The sequence below is a fragment of the Mobula birostris genome, chromosome 9 (genome assembly GCF_030028105.1).
Source record: "Mobula birostris isolate sMobBir1 chromosome 9, sMobBir1.hap1, whole genome shotgun sequence".
In the NCBI taxonomy this organism is placed as follows: domain Eukaryota; kingdom Metazoa; phylum Chordata; class Chondrichthyes; order Myliobatiformes; family Myliobatidae; genus Mobula; species Mobula birostris.
Window position 1 is genome coordinate 120892774 of NC_092378.1, and position 19671 is coordinate 120912444.

The following is a 19671-nucleotide window of genomic DNA, read 5'->3' on the forward strand; positions in this document are numbered from 1 at the left end:
AAAGTGAAAAACACAGAAGTATTAATTGGCTTTTAGTACTACATGATGACCTGAGGTGATGGAAGAGATTATATCAATGCTGATCACTTAATCTCTCATCGATGGTTACATCTTTATGAAGCAACACTTCTTTTAAATATAACTTCGTACATTACAACAATGATTGCACTCACAGGGTAGTTAATTAGCATTGAAGCCCTTGGGATGTTCTAAGGTTGTGAAAATTGCTTTATAAATGGAATCCTGACTATTGGGGAAACCCCAAGCATTTTGCACATTAATAATTGTGTATTTAAGGTATTACCCAAATTTAGAACTTGTTTTTCCAAATGGTATTTTCAGAATGGATGGAGCACCTTTTATTTTTGTGGTGCCATTAACATTACCAAAACATTGCTAGATGTCGGATCAAGGATTCTCTTTGCACTTTTACCACCTTTATTGACTCGCACTGCCACAATGATTTATGCTGTTTGTGTATAGTTTGTCGATCAAGGCGATGGAGGAATAAAGGAGGGACAAATTAAGATCTTACCAAAATGAGTTAGCCAAGTAATTAGACTCCTGGGTCTATCTTATTTTCTAATGCCTGAACTTTCTTCAACCTTGCTTTCACTACTGTGAGATTATTTAGCCGATAATTTCTTATTCACATTTGCCTTTGGCCAAGCCGTATTTCTATTCTGCAATCTCAGGAGAATGCAGACGCAGGAATCTGGAACTGTTAGAGGAACTCAGATGAAGGGTCTTAACCTGAAAGATTGACAGTCCATTTCCTTCCAAAGGTGCTGCCTGATCATTGATGTCCTCTAGCAGCTTGTTTTTTAAAAAAAAATTCTATTCTGTTACTTAGTGCTATTAACCTTCTTTCATCTCCTACTCCAGTAAGTTCCAGTCCAGTACAAAAGGAATGTGCACTATTGGGGTGCTTGTTTTGACTGATAAACTAAGCTGTGTCTATTAGACTGTTAGCAAAGATTCTAGGGCACGTTTAGCAACTTAAAAGTAGATTCTGGCAAACTGAAATAAATTCCAAAAATATTGGAGGTACTTAGCAGGTATTGGCAGCTCTGTGAAGAGGTAGACAGAATTAATGTTTCAGTGTGACGACCATTCATTAGAACTCCGAATTTTAGGAAACTTGAGTGTGTTCGTTTCAGTGTTTTGACATTTTTATGGCCCAACCAACATCACTAAAATGAGGCACTGATCATTATTTCAGAGCTCTCTGGTGGAATTTTCTCAGATGGAATTTAGTTGTCTCAGTTCCCTACCTTACAACAGTAGCTGTTCTTTAAAAAAACACACTCTTTGGCTGTAAAACGCTTTGCCAGTGTCCAAGTCGTGAAAGTGCGAGTTCTGTCTTTTACTTTTTCCTAATGTCATATTTTCTCTCTCTCCATCACTGCTTTTCTCTTCTTGTTCTCACTACCTTCATCCTTCCTGTTTGTCTGTCCTTCTCTTTTCCTTCCTCTGTTTCTCTCTTCCTCACTCTTTTCTCTTGTTAGACTCAGACTCATATTATGTCCTGTACAACCTGATTGAATTTGCCTCTGCATAGTCTGCACAGTACCTTAAGTCAATCAATCAATTTATAGGTTTTATTTACACTTATTTCCATCTGTGAACTTCCCATCAGCTCAGTTTTCTGAGAAGGGATATTGGCATGTATGTGACTATTGGCATATTGTCAAATGGAGCACGTAATCTTGAACACTGCAACATGTCTAATTGATAAAACTACTGATTTATCAATTGCATACTGATATTTCATAACCACCAACATTTGTTTGCCAAGATGTAGCATGCTGACAGCAAATTAGAAATTTGTAGGTAACTAAACACGCATGACCAACCTTAATTTTTGTACTGGTAATTAAAATGTATGTTTCAAAACTGTAGTATAAAGCATTTGAAGTGAATGAAATTTCAATGATCCAGTGATTTTCTTCTTGGTTAAGTAAGGGCTAATTTTGATCAATTTTAATATTTTTATTCCATATAATTGTGCATTAAATATTATGTAAGTCACTTTAACAAGTGCTATTTGATACTTCCTTTATAATTAAATGGTAAGTACCATTGGCCAAGCAAGCAGTTGCTGTCATAGACATATAAACTTTTTTGATTGTTAAAAGGAAAGATTTGTCATTCCATGTCGAACTCTGTTATTGTGCATCCATTAGTTCACCTTGAAGTCATTGACTTGGGGAAACACAACTTACAACCCATTGGCCAAAATTACGTATCACAGCCAAAGATCGTCAAATGTGAATAGTGCCTTTTTCTCAATAGCCTGGGTTTATAGAGATATTATCTGCTATGCAAAAGATTCCTCTTTGGTTACAGGAATGTTCCAGTTCAAAGTGTTGTTGCAAAGCCGGTAAATCGTGGATACGCTTGCCTTTCTTTTCATGTACAAGCGAAGCTTGTCTCTGAAGGTTTCTCCTAAGAAGCTGTATATAATGGGATTCAGGCAACTGTTAGAGAAAGCAGCCAGGTTGACAATGTGGCGTGTGAGTGGGTAGTAGTGCTCCAGTGAGTTCTTCAGGGAAACCGATGTATCCTTTGTGGCCAGTAGGAGCTGAAAACTGATGAAGACATTTTCTGGTAACCAACATATGAAGAAAACCAGAACAGCCACAACAATCATGCGAAGTGCTTTTTGGCGCCTTGGCCAAATGCGGTTATGCTTCTGTGCTTTAGTGAGAATCCGTACTATTAGTGAATAGCAAAGTCCAATGATGAAGAATGGGATAACAAATCCAAGGGTGACTTCTAACCATTGAATCTCAGTAACATCTGCAAAGCAAAAATGAACTTCCCCTGTATGGTGAGCTTGTACCACAGCAAAGGGCATTATTGCAGCCAGGATGGATGTCAACCAGATCAGACCACAGCTCCACTTTGCATGTTGTAGAGTTCGGAGCCTGGTGGCCTTCATAGACTGTGCGAGAGCAAGGTACCGGTCAAAGCTCATCCAGGTGAGAAAGAAGACGCTGCTGTACATGTTGATCTGCAGGAAGAGAGACATGAAAGTACAAAGGATAGCTATGTCGTAGTACTTGTCGTTGAGATTGAAGACCTCAATGAGGGAATCTGCAACAAGGATGAGATCAGCTACTGCAAGGTTTACAAAATAAAGGTCTGGGATGGTCATCTTCCTGTGATGGGTTAAGTTCACCACTAGGATCAATCCATTTCCAATGAAACCAATAGGAAATAGAAAAATTGTATACAAACAGGATAGAAAGAGGCTGATAATATAAAATTGCTTGTCACTTTGGTGTTTAATGATATATCCACAGTTTAAGGTTTCATTGCCACAGCTGGATTCATTTAGTTCAGTTTCATTAGAAAATAATAGTATTTGTGATGCAAGGCGAGCTTCCATAGCCAAAATCTTTTCTTCTGAGATCTCAAATTTTCAGTGATTCTGTATTGATTGATTTTATTAATTGTGCCTTAAAGTGCTGATGTATTTACTGTACCTTTGTTGGTCTTGATAGATGCTTTATTCATTTCATCTCAACATATCAAAAATTAACCTGTCATTCTCTGTTGCAGTGTGATTTACTTGTTGGTTGGATAATTGGGTGGGACACAAGCATGGTCCCCGTAGTTCATTGTGATTCCTCTCAATAACTGTAGACCTGTTCATCTCTAGTTTAAAAGGCATTTCTTTTGGCCTTGATTCAGCTGAGGATTATGGTCTGGTGGTTTGTCAATTCATGTTGTGGAAGTAAGAGATGTGAAAGCTTTGTGATTGTTGCTTTTCTGGCCTTTGCTACAAATATTGTTCATGATAGTCAAGGCCAAGCTCTTGACTCACAATACTGGAGAGTCATTCCACATAGTCGCGCATGTGTATGTGGTGTTTGAATTCTGATGGCTGGCATTAATAATACTTCATTGAAGAATGTGCACTGGTAATTGTTTCTTACTTGACAGCTTCCCAAAAAAAATCTGCTGCAATTAGCTGGAATCTTTTTTCCCCTTTTGTTGAAATAGCTGTCAGACATAAACTTTCTTCGAATTTCTGTGAGCATCCTGCATGTATTGGGAAGTGGGTAATGGGGTTGAAGGAAAAGGAAAAATAAATACCGATCAACACATGCTGTACAGAATAGAAGTCTTTACTTAATAAAAATGTTTCACTTAGCATTTGGAATCTTTTTTCCCCACTAATTGACATTGGGGCATTCATCCAGACAATCAGTAAAACAATCTGTCCAATTATATTCACAAACTTCACAAATAATGATATATCTTTTTATGTCCTGTACTTTCTTAAGAGACAAAATGTAGACACAAGTATGGCACGTAACAAGAATCCCCGGCTGTGACTAAACTTAATATTGAAATATGCATAATTAAACCTTTAGGGTTAATAGTATAAAAATGCACAGGAGCTACATGTGTCCTATTAAATATAATCAGGAACAATTTTGAAAGGAAGGAAAATGAAATGGTATTCACAGTAAATGCCCAGAATTAACATTTCCTGTTTAACATTTGTGTTGTGCTCTTTTTTTCTTGCACAATAATTTGATACTAAATCTGTGCTAATAATCGACAATAATGTTTGCTTCTGTCTTTTGTACTAATTACTCCCTTTTGCACTGAAGGAGAATTTCATTAGAGCTGAGTATCATTTGAAGTGAAGAGCTGACTTCAAAAAGGTAACTTGTTACACTGAGAACTTGCTTAGTATTGTGCTTTTAGCATTGACCTGCTGTTATGTACTAAATTAACCATAAAGTACTTTACAACAAGAAGTTATTTTCTAGATTTTTCCTTTCGAACATCTCATTATTGAAGTAACATTTATTATCGATTTCCATCCTTGAATCATCTCTGGTAAATGAATTTAACTTGGTATTTAGATTTTATTTTTGGTACACTGTTATTTTTACAGACGAGGTTATAACAATGCAACTGATAATGTGCATTACTGTACATTATTTTATAAAAAAGCTATGTCAAAAATATTTTAAACATCCTGCAAGGTTTATCATCATAAATGCAAACAGGAATATGAAGTTGATTTTTCTGAAATTGCTATACTTCTATATGGATATGATGCATCAATTTAAGATTGAAAAATGCTGAATGAATTTACTGTAGGAATTTGCATGACTTAACAAGCCGAATTGAATCTGGAGCATTTTCCATTGAACATGGATGGGTTCGGTTGCTGGTATTTTACAAAAATTACACAACCCAAGTTACTCAGCACCTTTTCTGGAAGGGAGGGGAGTGACACTTTCTGCCAATTTAACTGGAAATAGCAAAATCATGGGAAATTATTACTCTTAAGAAAATCACTTTGGAAGAGGCTCAATTTAAAGAAAATTCATTTAAGAGTTAAAGTTAATAACAATCTCAATTTATATCAGGTGGTGCATTGCAGTGGAACTAATTGAATAGCACTTTCAAAGAGTCGGCAGAAACATGGTGTTCATTAATAATTTCTACTGCAATACATGCAGTATTTTGAAAGGACTCAGTAAGTCAGACAGCATCTATCGAGGAGAATAAACAGTCAATTTTCCAGGCCCTTGATCTTTACAGTGATCTTAACCAAGTGCTTACTTACCGATCAATCTGAGAAATTGGTTCTTTTGCACCTCATAATTTGAGATAGCCCCTCCAGGTTCTTTTAAATCTTTTGCTTTAAATTTTGAAGTTCAAAGTATACATATCATCGAAGTATGTGTGCAGTATACAACCCTGGAATTTATCTTCCCCACAGACCGTCGCGAAACAAAGACCCATGGAACCAACCCATTCAAAGAAAAACATCAGACATCAACCCCCCCACGAAAAATATTGTAAAAAAAAAAGTCAAAAAAAGGCAATTGAAAACACAAAAGGCATATTTCTGTACAGTGCAGCTCGGTGTTCATTATCTGCACATTTTGCTGCATATTTGATTTCAGCGAAAGAATGAGAACAAGTCAAAAAGGAAACTAATGTCACCAAGTTCCATTTCTCTGCATAATTAAAATTTGGATGTAATGGCAAATTTCATCTGGATATTAAAATAGGGGATTCTGTATCCACTCTGCTGTAAATTGTCAAGACAGATATTTTTTGTGTTAAGTTTGTTACGATCCTATCTTCAACTAACTACATTTTGCTTTTGAAGCAAGTCTGCCGCACTTTCAGTTTATTGTGTGCTACACTGTTCACTTACGATGCTGCACCCATGCCACTTAATCTGCCAGAGCTTCCAATGTAATCAAGCCCTTCATTTTTTATTTCACATTCCTTGCTTTGTCAAGTTTACAGCTTCTGAAGTAGTTTGCTTCTGTAAAGTATATGTAATATTATCCAATGCATTGTGTATGAATAAAATTTTTGTACAAAATGGTTTAGATGGGAATTCTTTGGAAGAAGTTATATTCTTTTGTGATGTTATGGATGCTGCTAATGAGGCATTTGTTTCCTGTTGCCCACTACTTGAGATGTCAACGTAAGTTCACCATTTTTGATCTGTGCTCAGTTTAGTCATTGATATTATAAGTTCCTAACTTCAGTCAGCACAGTGTATCTAACCCACACTAAATTAATTGTGGCCTCTGTCTCTGAGAAGTAGTCAGAGAGAAGAAAAGGAACTGAATCTTTTTGTTACAAAACTTGTGTGCCTTGCTTTAATAAATAGTTTTATGAAATTAGACAATTATATACAGTGTAGAAAAATTTGCCAAGAACAATCATTGTCATGGAAGGAGTACGGTTGCCCACATCATACGATAGGGCACATAAGAATATTAAATGGAAACCACCTGTATTCAAATGTGGCACATCAGATCTCTTCACAAACAAGATAAATCTGCAGATGCTGGAAATCCATGCAAACATACAAATGCTGGAAGAGCTCCTCAGACCAGGCAGCATCTATGGAAAAGAGTATGGTTGACGTTTCAGGCTGAGACCCTTCAGTATTATGTCATATCTCTTGTTTACTTTTTCATGTAGGCTCCTGCTTTCCAGCACAACTTGATGCTGAACCAGGATGACAGAATGGTTACAGCACAGAAAGAGTCCGTTTGGCTGCTTCCGTGTGAGACCAGTTTTGCTGGTGTCAATCCCGTTCCCACCCCCCCCCCACATGAGTCCTGCTAGTGTCAATCCCGTTCCCCCCCCCATGAGTCCTGCTGGTGTCAATCCAGTTCCCCCCCCCCCAAGAGTCCTGCTGGTGTCAATCCCGTTCCCCTGCCCATGAGTCCTGCTAGTGTCAATCGTGTTCCCCCGCCCCATGAGTCCTGCTAGTGTCAATCTCGTTTCCCCCCATGAGCCCATGTAAATGCCTTCCTATCAAGGTTTTGTCAGACTCCTTTTTGAGCAGGCACTATTGAATCTTCCCTCATCACTTACTTTGTGCTTGTATGCCGCTGGTGTTCAGGGCAGCAAGTGAAGGTCCTCCATCTCTATCTGTCTAGACAGATTCTTCATTGCTGTTTCCGTAACAATTGTTTTTTGACCAGTCAGGGTTGTTGGCCCTGAGCTGAAACCCTGAGCTTTGAGGACCCGTGGACCACTCATCGTCTGGCCTTTACCTTTTGACCTGCTTGGCATGGGTGACCCTGCCAAGAGCTAAAGCACAAGGCCCTGACTCCAGCCAATGTAGCTCCTTGGGTCGTTGAGGCACGGAAGCCTCCAAACCCTACAACAAAGTTGTGGTCCTCTTGGAGGGTCCCTCACTACTACTGTTGACAATTATTCCACACCAAAGCCTTTATTGCGTGTAGAGAAAACATTTCTTCTTGTTCCTCAAATAAATATAGATTTTCAATTCTATCATGACATACAAAATTATACTGCGCAGCCATATAATGATAACAATGTTGTTTATTGAGCACCTACAAATGGAACTGTATTGTTTGTACAATGATGTATTAGTAACAATAGGCTTTGTATGTTTGTTTTGTGGTAATGGTATTGAAGACCTTAATTAAATCTGTTGTGCTTTATAGTGTATGAGTTACCTCTACTTCAGTCCTGGATAATAAATAAACAGGACAGACAGCTGCTATGAATGACATTTGCCTACTAATTAGATTCTATAGCACCGCATTTTACTGTGCTTTGTGATCTAGTACTAATGGGTAGGAAAATCAAGACTTCCTGCATGAAGAGCAGGATTTTTCACTGTACTCCTACTGCATGGAACAAACTAAATGTAGCAGTAATGAGCAGATTTGTGCAACAGCTGTCCAAGCAAAGATCCCATGAGATTTTTGTTCATTTGTGTTAGGCCTATCATAGGATGGGCCACTTACGCCAAAGCTGGGCTTTTTGGTGGCAGCTCCTTGTTGCTCAGAAGGGATTTGGCTGAGTAGCTCTGGTATTGGGTAGATGCCCTTTGTTTGATATACTTAACGAGTTATCACCGACCCTCTCCAATAAGTACAAAGTTCAAAGTGAATTTATTATCAAAGTACATATACTTCACCGTGAACAACCCTGTGAGTCGTTTTCTTGTGGGCATTCTCAGTATATAGAAGAACCATCATAGATTCAATGAAAGCCTGCACCCAACAAGCAAGCAATATGCAAAAGGGAACAAACAAATACAAAAGAAGAAATAAATAATAATAAATTAGCAATAAATATTGAGAACATGAGGTGAAAAGCCCTTGAAAGTGAGTCCATAGGTCACAGGAACAGTTCAGTGATGAGGCAAGTGAATTAGAATGAAGTTATTGCCACTGCTTCAACAGCCGGATGGCTGAGGGGGTAATAACTGTTCCTGAACTTTGTAGTGTGAGTGCTCCAGTACCACCTTCCTGATGGCAGCAGTGAGAAGAAAGCATGGCCTGGGTAGTGGTAGTCTCTGATCATGGATAGTGACAGCGTTCCATGTAGGTGTGCTCAATGGAGGGGAGGGCTTCATCTATTATGGACTGAGTCATATCCACTACTTTTTGTAGGATTTTCTGTTCAAGGGCATTGGTGTTTCCATACCAGACTGTGATGCAACCTGTCAATATACTCTCCACCACACATCTATAGAAATTTGTCAAATTATGTATTAGATGTCATACAGAATTTTTGCAAACTTCTAAGGAAGTAGAGGTGCTGCTGAACCTGACAGGGGACCAGCCTCTCATTCCAACTCACTCACAGACAGCTAGCCATAATACCTTCCCCTCCCTCCACTATCTTCTGCCACACTTCTACAAAATTGGTCAAATCACTCTCCCTCTCTCTCCACCACTCCCATCCTTCTGATCTTTCTTTCATTTTTTTCTTTTCAAATCTTTTTATTATTATATTATTTCAAAAAAAATAACACGAGTACACCGAAGTAACAACACTTACAAGGTCTCAAGGAAAAAGAGACATTATCTTAAAGATTGAAAAATTTTGTGATAATTTAAAAAAAAACCCATTAGGTGTACAACCCCAGAGCCATTGGTCATACAAAAAGCTTCTAAAAATAAACTCAAACCGCCAGCAAGAAAGAAAAATATACCAAAAATTTTACAATTAGATCGTGGAGAAAATCTATCAATAGCTCAAATGATAATAACGAGCAAATGAGCCCCATCTTTTCTCAAAATCAAATAAAGGTTCAAAGGTTCGACTTCTAATTTTCTCTAAACTAATGCATAGCATCACTTGAGAGAACCATTGTGACAAAGTGGGAGCTGATGTATCCTTCCACTTCAACAAAATGGCCCTCCTAGCTATCAGTGTAACAAGTGCAATAACATGTTGGTTAGACACAGAAATACCATGGATATTTTGAGGAATTATTCCGAAAAGCATAGTTAATTTGTTAGGCTGTAGAGTAATTTTAAGTGCTTTAGAAATTATCGAAAAAACTGACTTCCAGAACTGTTCCAGTATAGAACAAGACCAAGACATATGTGTCAGTGTAGCTATCTCAGTTTTACATCTATCACAATAACTATCAACATTAGGAAATATCTTAGAGAGTCTCTCCTTCGTCAAATGGTAACGATGTACAATTTTGAATTGAATCAGTGAATGACTAGCACAGATCGAAGAAGAGTTAACCAGCTTCAGAATCCACGTCCAATCCTCCGTCATAAAAGTCAAATCGAGTTCCTTTTCCCAATCCTGTTTAATCTTAAATAAGGGACGCTTATCCCATTGTAATAATAAATTTTAAATTCTTCCAATAGAACCCTTCATCGAAGGGTTCATACTCATAATAGTATCTAACAGGTCAGCCTCCAATATGTAAGGAAAATTACTTAAATATTTTTGTAAGAAATGTCTAACTTGAAGGTATTGTAAAAAGTGTGAGTATGAAAGAGAATATTTATCAACTAATTGTTCAAAAGTCATTAATCTATCTTCTTTAAATAAATCCAAAAAAGAATTAATATCTTTATTTTTCCAAAGTAAAAAAATTGGATCACTCAAAGAAGGCTTAAAAAAATAATTTTGATAAATTAAACTACAAAGTTTAAATTTTTTAAGATTAAAAAAATTGCGGAACTGGAGCCAAATTTGTAAAGGATGCTTAATCACAGGGTATAGGTTTAAATTAGCAACTGTAGCTAATTGTATAGGTAAAGCAACTCCCAATAATGAGGTTAAATAAAACTGTTTCACAGCTTTCAGTACCAGGTCTACCCAAATTGGCTGATCGTTTTTATCAACCCAATATAACCAAAAGGACATGTATCGCACATTAACAGCCCAATAATACATTCTTAAATTAGGCAAAGCAAGACCTCCATCCTTTTTCAAGTGACATTTACTAATCCTTGGTCTTTAATTATTCCAAATAAAAGATAAAATAGTAGAATGAATCTGATCAAAAAACTTCTTAGCCAAAAAAACAGGGATATTCTGAAATGAATATAAAAATTTTGGTAAAATCATCATTTTAACTATATGAATGCGACCAACAAGTGAAAATGTAAGTGGACTCCACCTGCTAAATAAATACTTCATAGAGTCTACTAAGGGAGCAAAATTGGCTTTATAAAGATCCTTATATTTTTTAGTAATTATAACACCTAAATATCTAAAAGAATCTGTAACTCTAAAAGGAGTATTATCATTTATAGAGACAGATTTTTTTTAAAGGGAACAATTCACTTTTACTAAAATTTATATCCTGAAAAATCTCCAAATTCATTGAAAAATTTTGGCAAGGTAGGAATAGATTCGTTGGGATTAGATATATAAACCAATAAATCGTCAGCGTAAAGAGAGATCTTATGCATGGTCTCATTCACAAAAATCTCATGGATAGTTTTAGCCTCAAAAGAGCAATAACAAGGGGTTCTATTATTAAATTAAACAACAAAGGACTTAATGGACAGCCTTCCCTTGTCCCCCGTGAAAGCTAAAAAAAGGAGACCTACAATTGTCAGTGACAACAGCAGCAATAGGGGCTTTATATATCATTTTAATCCAATCATTAAAATTAGCTCCAAAGCTAAATCTCTCTAAAACATTAAATAAATTTTTCCATTCGACTCGATCGAATGCTTTTTCAGCATCCAAAGATACAACACATCGTGGAGTTTTAAAAGAGGACGAATATATAACGTTCAATAGTCTCCGAACATTGAAAAAGAATAGCGACCCTTTATAAAGCCATTTGATCTTGAAAAATAATTTTACCCAAAATACTCTCCAACCGATTGGCCATTATCTTTGACAGAATCTTAGCATCGACATTCAGTAATGAAATAGGTCTGTATGAGGCACAGTCAGTAGGATCTTTATCCTTTTTAAGAATTAAAGAAATAGAAACCTTATAAAAAGTAGAGGGTAAATCACCTTTCACAAAAGAATCCTTAAAAATTTCCAACATATACAGAGAAAGCAATTTTCCAATTTTTTAATAAAATTCTACAGGATAACCATCAAGTCCAGGGGCCTTACCAGATTGCATTGAAAAAAATAGCTTTTTGAATTTCGGCTTCAGTAATTTGGGCATCAAGAATTTTTTGATCCTCAACAGAAATTTTAGGAAAAACAATCTTTCGTACAAAAGCATTCATTTCAGATAATTCTACTGGACACTGAGATTTATAAAGCTCAGTATAAAAATCTTGAAAAATCTTATTAATTTCTTCATATTCCTGAGCCAGGGTACCATCTTTCCTACTGATTTTCAAAATTTGTCTTTTGGCTCCAGCTGTTTTTAATTGAGATGCGAGCAGTTTGTTGCTTTTATCTCCAAACATATAAAATTAGCTCTTTAACTTAAGCAAATAGCCTTCAATGGGATGAGTTAATAATAGGTTATATTGTGATGGAAGTTCCACCCTTTGTTTGAATAAATCAATATTAGGGGAAATTGAATAAATATTATCTAAATCTTTAATTTGTTTTGAAATTTTGTCTAATTCTTCTTTAGTCTGTTTTTTATGTTTAGCTGAATAAGAAATTATTTGACCACGTAAAAATGCTTTAAATGTATCCGATATAATTAATTTAGACGTATCCCCTATATCATTTAAAAGAAAAATTCTTTTATCTGGTTTTCAATAAAACTAACAAAGTCAGAGTTTTGCAATAATGTCTGAGACATACACCATGGTGGACAGGCAAGAATGACATCATCACATTCAAAGGACAAACTCAGAGGTGCATGATCAGATATAGCAATAGCGTCATATTCACAATTTTTAACTAGGCAATAAGCGGGAATGGATTATAACATAAACAATCCGCGAATATTTTTTTTATAGACGTGAAAAGAAGGAATATTCTCTGTTATCGGGATGCAGATGCCTCCATAATTCGATCAATTCGAAATCAATCAAAAAGGAATTAATAAGTGACACGGAACGATTTGGAAGTTGCTGATTGGTTGAGCTCTTGTCAATCATAGGATTTAAACAACAGTTAAAATCCCTGCCCATTATCAACATATATTCATTTAAATCAGGCAGTAAAGCAAATACCTTTTTAAAAAAAGAAGGATATCTAAGTTAGGAGCATACAGATTGACCAAAACAACTTTTCTGTTAGAGATCACTCCTTTAACAATTAAAAATCTACCATTAGAATCTGATTCAATATCCTCTTGAATAAATATATTGGATTTAATAAAGATAGACACGCCTTTAGTTTTACTCTGAGAGGTAGAATGGAATTGCAAGCCTCTCCACCATCCAAAAAATCTATTTTGATCTCCCGCCCTGATATGTGCCTCCTGAGCAAAAATTATATCAGGTTGGAATCGATTAATAATTTTAAAAGTCTTTTTTCGTTTGATAGGATGATTCCAAACACATACATTCCAACTTATTACATTAATCCATTTAAATACCATTATAATTTTTTCTACGTTATACATGTGCAGAGCACATACCAATACGGGATTATCAAAAATGGCGGCGATGAAGAATACAACCACATAGAAAACATGCATGCTGCGGAGCCACCCAATGGGAAAGAACTCCTAACTCTAACTCTAACCCCACCTCCCTCCCCGAAAGCCCAAAGGAAAGGCAAGCAATCTATGATAGATACAAAGCCAAGGACCACTCTGTCTGTATTTTCTTTCCCTCCCCCTAGTGAGTAAAAAATTAGAGTGACCTTGTAATAAAGACGATAAAGTCTCAACAAAGGAAAGTATTTACATTCCATTATCTATTAAACAAGACAGAACCAAAATAATCCAGCGCCATCTTTAAGTTTACTGTTAAGTCCCTGAAAAAATCTTTAAATTCGGTTATAAGACAGAAAAAAAAGTTAATAGTATATTTAACCAAAAAAACCATCAAACCAGGTATTAGGTTAAAGAACCAGATACCCTTATCTTCATTACTCAGTTGAATGTCCGAATAATTATTTAAACAGTCATACTTGAACTATAAATCTTCTTTCCAAAAGAAAATCAATAATATGCAATAATGAACAAATCTCCTTATCTTCTTTTATTAGCCTCTCAATGGAATGTCCAAGTAACCTTCATAAATCTTCTTTCCAAAATGCGAATAATATACAGATAACCAAACAACCTTTCAGATAGTTCATTCGGTAGTGGCGTCAGGTATAGTCTGAACGAAGTCCAGTGCGGCTTTTGGATCAAAAGATGTACGAGGAGGAGAATTAGGAGGAAAAACTTTAATTCTTGTCGGGTAACGCAGAGAGGGAAACAGCTTCTTATCATATGCCTCTTTCGTTACCAAAGCAAATCTTGAACTTTGTTCCATTACATGCCTCGGATAATCTTCATAAAAACGGAGCTCAGACTCCTTAAATCTGAAAACTCTCTGCTTTCTTGCCTGTGGCACTATTTGATCTTTAATTTTAAAGTGATGAAAACAAACCAGAACAGATCTTGGTTTATTTGGATCCTTAAATTTCGAAGTAAATGCTCTTTGTGCTCTTTCTACAGCAGGCGGCTGTGATAAAATGGTAGGAAATAAAGTATGAGAAAGCTTACCAAAGTAAGCAGTTGAATCTCCATCTTCAGCTCCTTCTTGCAGCCCAACAATTTGTATATTGTTTCGGTGAGACCTAGTTTCCAGGTCTATAATCTTATTTTGATATCTTTCCAAACGGGTTGTAGCTTCAAACAATTTTTGCTTAGTTATCTTCAATTCCTCTTCATGTGTAATAACTTGAGTTTCCAAGTCTTTAAGTTTTCCCGGAAATGACTTCATTTCATTACTATTCTTTTCCAGTTGGTCTTTAATTGACCCATTCTGATATTTAATTGAATTCAGTGTCCAAACGATATCTTCAGCCATGGTGGCATTTCATCAGATCTTTCCTTTGGCATCTTTCTTTTTCCATTACCTTTGTCACTAGGTTCAGACGGGTTCTTCCCACTCCTCGTAGACATAGACATATTATTCCCCCTCAAGAATCAGCAAATAAAAATTTTAAGTTCGAAGTTTAAACTAGGGGGAGAGAAATATTGTTGCTACTCCATTTGCAGACAGAGGTGGTCTCCCCATCCTTCTGATCTTTGATCATTCCAATTACAGTTGGACAACCTCCTGGCTGGACAATGTCCCACTCTGTGCCATCCCTCCCCCCGCCCAACTAACCCTACTGCAACAAAACACTTGATAGCCCAATGGACACCAACATTAAACATGCTTTACAGGCACCATTCAATTTCTAGACAATTGCACTGAACCTTAAAAGAAACTTAACAGGATCAGTGTCCCGACAAAATCCGACGACAGAGAATGTTTGGATGGAAGACTTTGAGGAGTGACTTAAAAGAGAAAAGAGAAATGGAGGTTCATGGGGGGGAGGTTTTAGAGCCGAGGGCTGATGAACAGAAAGCACAGCAATAGAAACTGTGTATCAATAACTTTTCAGAGCGGATTGAGAGTCCAGAATTGAAGGAGCACAGATCTGTCCATCTGTGTATAGCTAGAGAATATTGCACCAGGGTACTTGAAAACATTGTAGGGTTTCATTTCAGGGATGAGAGTTTTACTTTGAATCCTTGGAAGTCAGTTTAAGGTGAGCAGTACTATGCATAATGTATTATGTAAAAGCAGCAACAGGAATTTTGGAAGAGCTCAAAACCATGAGCTCATTCCTTTCCATTTTTCTCTATGCACATTATATGAACCAACAATGCATCTTGTTTGCAGTGTTGGCTCAATGTACTTTCAGCAGTAATTGAACAAGTGCCCAACTATAGTGTCCATTCCTTGCTGCTTTTAAATATTATGATGAAATACAGCAGCCTACTGAATAACTCACAGTAGCTTGGCTGATGTTATTTCGAGCCTTCGTTTCCCTTACCACACTTTGTCGCTATGTCAAGTGAAAGAGAGGCTGGATCCTACCAGATGATGCAATTATTTTTCTGAAAGTGTAATTTTCTGACCTTAAGCCTTCTGGTTTAACAGTAGTGGGGAATTTGTTGCATGTGTTGTATTTCACTGATTTGTCTTACCTTTGTTTAGTTAAGAGTATTTAGAAACTTGAGATGGAAAATATTATGATGGAAAAATAGAATGCACATTGATCTTCAGTTAATTTCAGTTCTGTGCAGCAGTCTTAGGTTGGGGTGCCCAAGACTTTTGCATGGTACTGTATTTGTCAACATGGAGTGGAGAGCGAGTTTGTAAATCTGGCGGGAGCAGAGGATGTTGGGAATGATGAGGGTGGAGCGCTGCAGGAAGGATGTAGGACAGGTGGCAGAGAAGAGAAGACCCCATTACAAGGTTCAGGGTCAACTTTTATTTGATAACATTTTTGTATACTTTCTTGAAATATTTTACTATGTATAAGATGTTATGAAATCCCTAGATATTGTTTAACTTGTTGATGAATGGAAAAAATTTATGTTTGCCTATATTTTGGGATTGGAATCCTTTAAATGTTAAAATTGATAGAAGTCTTCTATTCTCACACCCTCATCTTAGTCCTCATTTATTTAACACAAGGGATTATTGTTGAACCCTAAGTGGCCTAAATTCATGTGTATACTGACTTGCAGAGGCACTGATCTAGGCAACATCCTGAACACTACAGTTCGGTTATAGCCTATCACCAACTGCTGAAAATAGGGAGAAGGACCTCGGCCATTATCTCTTTATCCCCTTCCCCGTAAGTACTGGCATCAACCATGGGTTAGTGAATTGCACAATAACTGAGGAGAGGCCGGATGTTGAGAATTCACTTTCCATTTCAGAAACTCAAATGCTGAAACTAAGTTGAAAGAGTTGCGGAGGAAGAACAGCCTCATCGAGGCAATGTCTTTGGAATGAGACATAAAGAAAAGGACTGTTTTGTTATTGTCTTAGATGGATGCACAATATCCCAATGTCAGTGCAAAGTAGAGCTGTAAGGTGACTATTTTGTTCAATATATTAAACGAATGTTTTTTTTTAGTGTTGACTTCATTATAGTTAATTGCACTGTTGTGTAATAGAAAAGCATACCACTAGTATTTGAAAAACCTTTATGTGGGGAGTTGGGTGGGTGAGGGTGGACATCATCCCCAGTAACTGCTGAAGAGTAGCAGCAAACCAAAATGCACCTAGCAATACTGGAAAATATTGGATAGTGGTGGAAGTAGTCAACTGTGATGTTCAAAAAGGAACTGGGCAAATAATTTGCAGTTAGCGTAATGGTAGTGGGGTGGAGTGAGGGGGGGGCGGGAAGAGAAGGGAGTGAGTAAACTGGATTGTACATATTTATCTCCTACCACATTACCACATTGTAATTTTTATGATTCTGTGATGCGTAGACCCAGGTCCTTCCAGGCCTGATCACTATACTTTACTGCGGCTAAGGTACTTAAATTTACAATCAATCAGACATGGAATGCTACAAACTCCTTACTGGCAATAAAACACTTCTACACTTTCATAATTAGAAAACCTTTCTAGTCAATTTGTGCACATCAAGCTTCCATAAGATGGAACTTGATTATGACCAGATAAATGTCTTTTTAACCCATGTAGTACATTCCAGTCCCTAACCAGTCATTGTGTTTGAAACGAGATGTGTTTTCTTCCACCTGATTTTCAGTGTAAATTACCTCACTGAACAATAAATGAACATGTGCTTGCTCTGAAAGATCTCAATTTGCTATTTTTAACATTGCTGTTGTGCTGCCTTGTTAATGTTTATAACCTTGGTCCAACACAAACTGTAATGATTTTTTAAGACATTTATATTCTTTGAATTCTATTGCATATATCACTTTGATACGTGTCAGAGCTGGGGATTTTTTTTCACACAAATATCAAATCAGTATGTAATCAGAAGTTTTTTTTTCACATTTTTAAGTATCCAATCAGCATAAGACAGATCTAATGAAATGTTTAACTCTTTCAACCCTTACAAAAAAAAATACATCAGTTTTTTTTTGCAATGTGATTGTTCTCAAAGGATTTGTATACTGCAGGTTCGACAGTAGAGGCTACCTTGGATCATCCTATTTTGAGTTTTCGTCTTGTTTGCTTACTGTCAGAGCAAATAGCAAAACAACAGTTTTATTCCTTAATTAAAAAAATTAGATCTGTTGTTGCAAGAGCAAAAAGGACAGGATGAGTTGCATTGCCGTGTACCTGCAGTCAACATTAGTAGAGCTGGTGAACAGATATGCAACAGGTTAATGACCTGTTTCTCTCCACACTCTTATTTCTTCAGCAATGCGGGAACAATTGCACGACTCTGTTGCACTTACAAACCATGATATAAGACCATAAAACATAGGAGCAGAATTAGGCCATTCAGCCCGTTGAGTCGGCTTTGCCATTTCATCATGGCTGATTTATTATCCCTGTCAACCACATAACCTTTGATGCCCTTATTAATCAAGTAGCTATCAATCTCTGCTTTAAATATACCAAATGGCTTGGCCTCCATGACCATCTGTGGCAATGAATTCCATAGATTCCTCACCCGCTGGCTAAAGAAATATCTCCTCATCTCTGTTCTAAAGGGATGTCTTTCTATTCTGAGGCTGTAGCTTCTGGTCCTAGACTCTCCCACTGTAGGAATCATCCTTTCCATGTCCACCCTATCAAAGCCTTTCAATATTGGATAGGTTTCAATGAGGTTCCTCACTTACTCTTCTATAAAGGGACAGTAATTATAGCTACCAGCTCTCGGTTCATTTTATTGTGACCCCATTGGTTCTGTGGCTCACGGAGACTGAAACCAGTGGAAGTAAACTCCCTGTTTCAAGCTGAGATTGGCCAATTCAAAATAATTCAGGATTGAAGCCACTGTAACTGTTGGACGGGACAACTCGCATGCCACAGCCAACACTGCACATTCTGTGAAGTACTTCAGTGAAAGGAAACATATTTTATCAAGTACCACAAATTATTGGTTGGTATTACCAGGTAACTGCATGAAATCCAACATAGGGAATGTTTATAAAATTGTAAATGGGAAAGAATGTTTATTCCAGGTAATTGTTAATAATGATGAAGTATCTGAAACATCACTCTGGAGTTAATCATAATGGATAGATTGTTTCTTGTCCACAAACCTTATGCAAAGATATGTTTCTGTGTCACAACCTGACCCATTAAACAAAGTGCAAGGGCAGGTGGAGGTTCTGTATTTTGCTGGAAACCAGTATGGTTCTTTATAGACATCCGTTAGCCTCGTGAGACCATGGATTTGTGGCTTGGAAGGTTTCCAGGGCGCAGGCCTGGGCAAGGTTATATGGAAGACTGGCAGTTGCCCATGCTGCAAGTCTCCCCTCTCCACACCACCGATGTTGTCCAAGGGAAGGGCATTAGGACCCATACAGCTTGGCACCAGTGTCATCGCAGAGCAATGTGTGGTTAAGTGCCTTGCTCAAGGACATAGATGCTGCCTCAGCCAAGGCTCAAACTAGCGACCTTCAGATCACTAGACGAATGCCTTAACCATTTGGCCACGCGCCAACACTATGGTTCTAAACCTAGTAAATAATCTTAGCTCTATTTACAAAAGGTCCGTGTGACAGCGCAGGTCTGTCACAAGTAATTTCTTCCTTGTGCTTCATCGAGCACATACCTTCGCTTGAGCAGGCCGTCTGGGTCAACAGAAGATCCACCTGAGAACTGGGCGATGGTTCTACTGGCCCATCATGCATTCAGATGTGCAAAAGTACTGCTGCACCTGCCCAGAGTGTCAAAAGGCAAGTCTAGTCTTGAAGAAATGACTCGTGGCAGACCTTCTCTGTCACAGTCAGCAATTACAGCTCAAAGCTAATTAATCTGTCTGTGAGACATT

At 37.2% G+C, this 19671-nt stretch overlaps 2 protein-coding genes across 3 annotated transcripts in view; one reads left to right on the top strand and one right to left on the bottom strand.

The window, feature by feature from the left end:
- LOC140203032 (cholesin-like) overlaps nucleotides 1-19671 on the top strand; it is a 436104-nt gene that overhangs the window by 84848 nt on the left and 331585 nt on the right. The window lies entirely within an intron of this gene.
- gper1 (G protein-coupled estrogen receptor 1) overlaps nucleotides 2002-19671 on the bottom strand; it is a 33680-nt gene continuing 16010 nt past the window's right edge. The window contains exons 1-2 of one of the 2 annotated variants that reach the window (XM_072269513.1): nucleotides 6792-6858; nucleotides 2002-4050 (exon numbers count right to left, since the gene is read on the bottom strand). In XM_072269513.1, coding sequence (XP_072125614.1) covers nucleotides 2321-3394 — 1074 coding nt within the window. In that variant the 5' untranslated portion in view covers nucleotides 3395-4050; nucleotides 6792-6858 and the 3' untranslated portion in view covers nucleotides 2002-2320. Of the gene's footprint in view, nucleotides 4051-6791; nucleotides 6859-19671 lie in introns of those variants that run through there. The other variant, XM_072269512.1, reaches the window with a different exon arrangement.